The sequence below is a fragment of the Chiloscyllium plagiosum genome, chromosome 30 (assembly GCF_004010195.1).
Source record: "Chiloscyllium plagiosum isolate BGI_BamShark_2017 chromosome 30, ASM401019v2, whole genome shotgun sequence".
Lineage (NCBI taxonomy): Eukaryota > Metazoa > Chordata > Chondrichthyes > Orectolobiformes > Hemiscylliidae > Chiloscyllium > Chiloscyllium plagiosum.
Genome location: NC_057739.1, coordinates 44,441,195 through 44,449,867, shown reverse-complemented (window position 1 = coordinate 44,449,867; position 8,673 = coordinate 44,441,195). Strand labels below are relative to the sequence as shown.

At 39.8% G+C, this 8,673-nt stretch overlaps 1 protein-coding gene across 1 annotated transcript in view; it reads right to left on the bottom strand.

The window, feature by feature from the left end:
- The window catches only part of LOC122564991 (serine/threonine-protein kinase N2-like), a 55,781-nt gene that overhangs the window by 3,564 nt on the left and 43,544 nt on the right, over nucleotides 1–8,673 (bottom strand). The window contains exons 17-19 of the mRNA XM_043720594.1: nucleotides 6,857–6,919; nucleotides 6,143–6,219; nucleotides 1,819–1,961 (exon numbers count right to left, since the gene is read on the bottom strand). Of these exons, the coding sequence (XP_043576529.1) occupies nucleotides 1,819–1,961; nucleotides 6,143–6,219; nucleotides 6,857–6,919 (283 nt within the window). The remainder of the gene's footprint in view (nucleotides 1–1,818; nucleotides 1,962–6,142; nucleotides 6,220–6,856; nucleotides 6,920–8,673) is intronic.

Here is an 8,673-nt window from a genome sequence, read left to right as displayed (position 1 = left end):
TTATCAAAAGCTTTCTGAAGGTCCAGGTACACTACATCTACTGGATCTCCCTCTTGTCCATCTTCAGAGTTACATCCTCAAAATTCCAGAAGATTAGTCAAGCATGATTTCCCCTTCATAAATCCATGCTGACTCTGACCTATCCTGTTACTACTATCCAGATGTGTTGTAATTTCATCCTTTATAATAGACTCCAGCATCTTTCCCACCACTGAGGTCAGACTAACTGGTCTATAATTTCCTGCTTTCTCTCTCCCACCTTTCTTAAAGTGGTACAACATTAGCCGCCCTCCAATCTGCAGGAACCGATCACAAATCTATCGAACTCTGGAAAATAATCACCAACGCATCCACGATTTCTCGAGCCACCTCCTTCAGTATCCTGGGATGTAGACCATCAGGCCCCGGGGACTTATCAGCCTTCAGACCTAACAGTCTCTCCAACACCAATTCCTGGCAAATATAAATTCTCTTCAGTTCAGGTCCTTCAGCCACTGTTACCTCAGAGATTGCTTGTGTCTTCCCCAGTGAACACAGATCTGAAGTACCAATTCAATTCTTCTGCCATTTTTTTGTTCCCCGTAATATATTCCCCTGTTTCTGTCTTCAAGGACCCGATGTTAGTCTTAACCATTCTTTTGCCTTTCACATACCTAAAAAAGCTTTTACTATCCTCCTTTATATTTTTGGCCAGTTTACCTTCGTACTTCATTTTTTTCTCTGTGTATTTCCTTCTTAGTAATCCTCTGTTGTTCTTTAAAAGCTTCCCAGTCCTCCGTTTTCCCACTTATCTTTGCTATGTTATACTTTTTCTCTTTTAATTTTATATGTTTCTTAACTTCCCTCGTCAGCCACGGCCACCCATGCCTCCTCCTAGGATCTTTCTTCCTTTTTTTGGTCCATCATAGGCATTTACCTGCACAACACACTGCTTTGAGAAACAAAGATCTCACCTTTCTCACCAGCATTTCATATACAAGCACACCCAGACCCCACCAGTCAACAGCTCGTGTGTATGAGGTCTCAGTCAGCACCTCTGGAGCCAAGAACTCAGGGGTTCCACAAAATCTCGTTCCAGATTGCCCCACATGTGGAAGCCTCCTCTCTATGGTAAAAACAATGACTGCAGATGCTGGAAACCAGATTCTGGATCAGTGGTGCTGGAAGAGCACAGCAATTCAGGCAGCATCCGACGAGCAGCAAAATCTCGTCGGATGCTGCCTGCATTGCTGTGCTCTTCCAGCAACACTGATCCAGCCTCCTCTCTATGTCAACTTTGTCATCTGATATATCTCAATTAGATCTCCTCTCATTCTTCTAAATGAGACACATTATGGGCCTGAACTGCTCACCCCTGGAATCAATCCAGTGAATCTCCTCCAATAGAACTACACCTCTCCAAGTAAGGGGACAAAATTGTAAGCAATACTCCAGATGCAGTCTCGCTAATGTCTTGTACAATTGAGCAACACTTTCCTATTTTTCTCTTGTTTCTTTAGAAATAAATGCCAAAATTCCATTTACCTTCCTTGTTGCCTGCTGCATATGCATACTAGTTTTGTGATTCACGCAGAAAGACACTTTCTGCACCTGATTTCTTTGAAGTTTCTCTTCACTTAGATAAAAAGTTGCCTTTCTATTCATCCAAACAAAGTGCATAACCTCACGTTTACCCAGGTTTGAACTTCATCTGCCAAATTCTGGCTCATTCACATTTATAAATGTCTTCTTATTTCATTGAAACTTACTTTCCCACCTATTGGTCCATCATAGGTATTTACCTACACAACACACTGCTTTGAGAAACAAAGATCTCACCTCTCCCACCAGCATTTCATATACAAGCACGCCCAGACCCCACCAGTCAACAGCTCGTGTGTATGAGGTCTCAGTCAGCACCTCTGGAGCCAAGAACTCAGGGGTTCCACAAAACGTATTTGCGTGATCGCCAGAACCCATTCCTGCAACAGAAGTATTTAAAAGAACTTAAGTCACACATATAGAAGGTAACAGCCTGTCAGGATCAGTCAATCTCAGTCCCTAAGTTCAATTCCTTCACCTTCAATAATATCAGTGCTCAAAGTGGGGGCTGATTTTCAGATTCCTGGGGCATTGTATCCAGTTCTGGAGAACATGGGACCAGTACAAATCAGACAGGTTACACCTAGGTTGGGCCAGGACTGATGTCCTAGACATAATATTTGCTTAAGTGATTGGGGAAGCTTTAAACTAAAATGGCAGGGAGATGCGTACCTATGCATGGAGTCAGAGGAAGGTGAATCAAGGACAAGAGCAAAGAACAGTAAGGGGATTAAGAAAAGTAATACGCAGAGAAATCAAGTGCCAGGATAAAGTAGAGACATGGTGAAAATTAATGGGAACCAGAAAAATAATGTTACAGAGACAAACCTTATGGCTTTGTGCCTTAATGTGTGGAACATTTGCAATAAAGTCAATGAATTTAAAAAGTGCAAATAAATGAAAACAAATACAGTCAGGATTACATACACAAAAACAGGGTGATGAGAGATGGGAACTGAACATCCAGGGTTATTCACTATTTAAGATGGACAAAGAAAAGAAAAGGAATGGAGTTGTATTGCTGGTTAAAGAGGAAATTAACACAATAATGAAGAACAATATTAGCTCTGATGTGGAATCTATATGGGTAGAGCTCAGAAACACCAAGGGGCGTATATAGATCAAAATTTAGGGGTGATTTGGGAATAGCATTAAACAGGAAATTAGAGAAGTTTACAATAAAGGTATATCAGTAATTATGGGCGGCTCTAATCTGAATATATGTTGAACAAATCAAATTAGTAAGGAGGAATTCCAAGGGTATATGCAGGCTGGTTTTCTGGACCGATACATTGGAGAAACTAAAAATAGGTCATCCTTGACTGGGTATTGTGGAATAAAGAATAATTGGCAATCTAGTTGAGAGGCCCCTTCGGGATGAGCAACCATAATATGATAGAATTCATCATCAAGCTGGAGGGATGTAGTTGATTCTGAAACTATGGTTCTGACTTTAAGTAAAGGAACTATGATGATAGGAGGTGGGAATTGGCTATGATAGTTTGGGGAATTTTATTTAATGAAATGACAGTTTAAAGGCAATGGCAACCATTCAAACAGTGCATGGGTGAAGGGCAACAATCGTTCATTCCTGTCTGGTGCAAAGGCAAAATGGGAAAATGTGGTCAAAGCATTAATTAAGAGGGAAACAAGAGATGGTATTAGATCCAAGGAAAAGGCATTTCCATTGGCCAGAACAAAACAGACCTAGAGAGTGGGAAGTTTAGAATTCAGCAAGAGGAGGACAAAAGATTGATTAAAAAAAGGGAAATTAGAGTACAAAGAGTAAGCTTGCAGAGAACATAAAACTGACTGTAAAACTTCCTTTGGTATGCAAAGAGGAAAAAAATTGGTGAAGACAAACACAAGTCCCTTAAAGTCAGGAACATGGGTATTTTTAATGGGGAACAAAGAAATAGCTGAGCAACTAAATGTACACTTGGCTCGGTTTTTAAAAGGCGAATACAAAAAACACTCACTAAACCAGCGTTTGTGGTGAGAGGAATTGAAGGAAATCAGCATTTGTAGAGAAAAAAAAGTGTGTTGGGGAAATTAATGGGATTGAATGCGGAGAAATCCCCAAAGCCTAATAATCTACATCCCAGAATACCTAAGGAAGTGACCCTAGAAATAATAGATGCACGGTGGTCATATTCTAAATATGATTGTAGGGTAGCTAGTATAACCCCTCCATTTAAAAAAAAAAGTAGAGAGGAAACAGGGAATTATAGACCAGTGTAGTAGTGGGAGAAAATGCTAGAATCCATAATAAAATAATTAATAGCACAGCACTTGGAAACGAGCAGCAGAATCAGACAAAGTAAAATAGATTTACACAAGGGAAAGTCAGACTTGACAAACCCCTGGAGTGTAAGGATCCATTAAGTTGTGTGCGCAGGGTGGGAGGTTTGCAGATGTGGCTTATTTGGACTTCCAAAAGGCTCTTGACAAACGTTTACCAGACTGACTCCTGGACAGCAGGGTTTACATACGAGGAAAGGTTGAATCAGTAAGGACTGTATTTTCTGGAGTTCAGAAGAATGGGGGAAATAGAAGGATAATGGGATAAACCGCTGAGATGAAGAGAAATTTCTTCATCCAGAGGGAATGGCTGAACCTGTGGAATTTACTACCACTGAAAAAAGTCAAGACCGCAACGTTATAGGATTTCAAGGAAGAGTTGGATATAGCACTTACGTCTAAAGTGATCAAAGGATATGGAGGACAAAGTGGGAACAGGCTTATAACTTGGACGGAGAAAGTGAGGACTGCAGATGCTGGAGTTCAGAATGTGGTGTTTGAAAAGCACAGCAGGTCACGCAGCATCCAAGGAACAGAAGAATCAATGTTTCGGGCAAAAGCCCTTCATCAGGGATGAGACGTGAGCGCCAAGAGGTTGGAGAGATGATCAGTCGTGATCATAATGAATGGCAAAGCAAGCTTGAAGGACCAATGGTCTACTACTGCTCCAACCTTTTAAATTTCTATACTAAGACAATTTTTGCTGGAGCCACCTCTGATTCAGTCCTGTCAGTTAGTGACACATCATTAACCACAGTTGCTACCTGATGAGTAGCTTTCAAAAGCTCCCATATTATCTGCACTGTCCCCTCGAGAGAGCCCTCCTTTGGTAAAGAATGTCACTTTTGGTTTGAAGTTTTACTGTTCTGAATCAAAAGTCAGCCTTTAGCTTAAGTCCACCTTAAATTCATCTATTTTTAGGGCAAATGACTTTCTCGATCCATCATCTCCCTGTAACTTTTATGCAGTGACAAACATGTATTCCTTTCCTTCTCAAAAGACTTCCTTTTTCTCTTTAGAGATTGGACTCTGACTGGGGGTGTGATTCTGCAACACCCTAGTACCTTATCTATGCTCCAAAACAAGGAATATGTATCAGATGGGTGAGTAGAATCTGGCTATTCACTTATGGAGGCACAGTTGCATCCAATGCTCTTTCATTCAACATTGGTGTACTGATGCCTATCCAACAGGAGTCACTGACCAGAAATGGGCTAATTACTGATTTCTACCCCACCCTTCCAAATGCTAGAAGATAATCACTAAGCTGGAAGTAGTGTAACATAATACTTACACCGAAAAACCCTCTATCCACTCTGCAATGAGAGAAGCTGATGGACCATTATTTAGAATAGAGTCATAGAGTCAGAGATGCACAGCATGGAAACAGACCCTTCGGTCCAACCTGTCCATGTCGACCAGATATCCCAACCCAGTCTAGTCCCACCTGCCAGCACCCGGCCCATATCCCTCCAAACCCTTCCTATTCATATACCCATCCAAATGCCTCTTAAATGCTGCAATTGTACCAGCCTCCACCACATCCTCTGGCAGCTCATTTCATACATACACCACCACATGAAAAAGTTGACTTAGGTCTTTCCCCTCTCACCCTAAACTTATGCCCTCTAGTTCTGGACTCCCTGACCCCAGGGAAATGACTTTGCCTATTTACCCTATTCATGCCCCTCAATTTTGTAAACCTCGAAGGTCACCCCTCAGCTTCTGATGCTCCAGGGAAAACAGCCCCAGCCTGTTCAGCCTCTCCCTATAGCTCAAATCTTCCAACCCTGACAACATCCTTGTAAATCTTTTCTGAACCCTTTCAAGTTTTACAACATCTTTCCAATTGGAAGGAGACCAGAATTGCACGCAATATTCCAACAGTGGCCTAACCAATGTCCTGTACAGCCGCAACATGACCTCCCAACTCCTGTACCTCAATATTCTGACTAATAAAGGAAAGCATACCAAACACGTCTTCACTACCCTATCTACCTGCGACTCCATTTTCAAGGAGCTATGAACCTGCACTCCAAGCTCTTTGTTCAGCAACACACCCTAGGACCTTATCGATAAGTGTCTAGGTCCAGCTAAGATTTGCCTTCCCAAAATGCAGCACCTCGATTAAAACAAACAAAAAAAAACTAGGAATTCATAGGCGTCATCTTTTTGGGTTTCATACTTTTCCTAAGAGCTTCACCTTAAACAATCTATGATGTGACAGTTTGCTTACTTAATGGGAAACAAGGCATTTTACCTTCTTTACAGAGCCCAAAATCACCAATTTTAATATAACCTTCAGCATCCATCAACAAATTGTCCAATTTCAAATCCCTGTGGAAGACAGAGGTGAAAACTTAGGCAGTTTCACATCTACAGTTATGTTTATTGCAGTTAAAATTAAATAATACTTACATAAATTACATACATTCTGGCAGGTTGTCAGTCATTTCCTCAGAAGGCATTTCAAGATTGTTTAAAATGCCAATACTAATGAATTTTTAAAAACTAAATATTGATGATCTGAATGTGTAGGCACAGCATACTACCATGGTCAGTAGAAGGATGCAGATTTAAACTTGCAAACCATCAGACGTCACTTTAAAAAAAATCAGAAGTTTCCCTCAATTTCAACTTCAACAAAAAGAATCAGTTTCCACAGAGGTTTCCACATTTAGGATCAATATATCTTTACGAAACTACATCGGTGGAACTAATGTTTCTTCCACTGCCATTACTGTCTAGCCTGAATTCCAACCCGGCAGAGACTTCCATCTAGTGGCTAGGATGGAAATTGCCAAGTTTCTCAATTACAGCAAACAGCAGCTAAAGCTAACGTGACCTTCCAATCCTACGAAGAGTCTAGTGTTCCAATGAAGCATTTTTAAACTTCAAACTAATTTACAAATTTTTCAAAATGACTAAGCTTGAGAAGAGTTAACAAGACCAATGACATACTTAAAGTAGTTACCTGTAAACTATATCTTTCTTGTGTAGAAATTGCAATCCAAGGATAACACAAGCTGCATAAAACCTGGAGAGATACAATAAAACGTCATCTCACTAATTCAAGTGAATTTGACTACGTTAATAAATGGACTCAGTTGACATATTCTTATCGAACTTATCTGCAATTAATTTAGCATTGTTCTCAAGGAAGACAAATTTAGTCTAAAAATTCCATTCTGCCATTGAACATGCTGGCAGTGTATAATTTTAATCCCAATTTAGGGGTTTCAAAATTTGTTCCAAAATGTGAGCATTGCTGGTTAGGCCAGCATTTACCTCCTCACCAAATGCCCAGAGCACACCTAAAAAAAGTCAACCACAGTGCTGACAGTCTGGGGTCATATATAGGCCAAACCAGATAACGATGGCAGATTTCCTTCCTCAGAAAGGACATTAGTGAACCAGTTTTTCCAACAATCAACAATGGTTGTGTCCATCATGTTAAATAGCTTTTTGTTGAATTCAAATTGTTACCATCTGCCATGATTAGATTCATACTCTCATTCCAATTAGCCTGGAATTCTCGATTACTAGCCTAGTGACATTACTACTACCCCAATGCCTTCCCAGCTGGTTTTCACACCTCTTAAATCCAAGAGATTTTGGATATGTTTTAAACATCAAATTATTCCACATCCAATAATAATTGTGTATTCTATTTTCACATGCTTTTAACTGAACTTATACATTTCAGTTTATTATTCCCTTGTTCTCTATTTTCATTCAATTATTTCCCTTCATTAGCTTAAACGCACAATCAGGTCACACCACCAGGAACATGTTCTATTTAATTTGTATGGGATGTGATATTCACTGGCAAGGCCAGCATTCACTGTCAACGTTGAGGTGGAGGAGAGTGCCTTTTAGAAACACCACAGTCCACGAGTTGTCGGTACCTCAGTAGTTTGGTAGGGAACATACCATACTAATGTGAAACATAACAAGTGTACTTAGTGTCTCAGGTAGCTACATCATTTCATCCCATTATTTGTACAAAGGTTTCTTCTCTTCCCTCATTGCAGCAACCATTATTTACTAGCTCTGGCTACCATTGACAAATGAATCACCTGATTATAAACCAAGTATTGGACATTGTAGTTTTGGCTAAAATAAAGCAAGGCAGTTGTGGTAGAACTGTAAGACATGAGAATATATAGGCAAGAGTTCAGGTAGGTACCAAAATATTTATCTCAAAAAGAAGTGTCACTTATTGGAACAAGCTACAGGCAGCTGTAAAAAGTATGATTTCCCAATATTCATTAAAAAGTGCTTTGGCACATTCTTGCCAGAAGTTGATAATTCGGTGATAAAGCTCTGCATTTGATAAGTCACAACTAACTTCAAGAAACTTACTAATCTTGTTTGTGTATTTTTTTCAAGTTAGAATTACCACTAATTGGGAATTGAAGTGCACAAGATTTCCCTGTTATAATATTAAATGTGCCAGATTGCATTTTTTCATCTTTCCTAGTGTCTGCATGAATGTCATCTATTTTATACTCCCTTAAAGCAGACTTAAAAATTTGCAATTCACCCAGGATGTGGGCACGTGTGTGTGTTGCCCATCCCTCATTGTTTGAACAGTGCATTTTTTAGCAACTTCAGCTGATAATTAATAATCAAGTCACACTGGAATATGATTAGAGTCACATCAGATGACAAGTACAGGCAGATTTTCCTTTTTTTTGAAGGAGAAACATTAGTGAATCAGTTGGGTCTTTGCAACAATTAAAAGCTTTGTAGTCAATTTTATTGGTCAGCTTTTACAAGGTTAAAAAA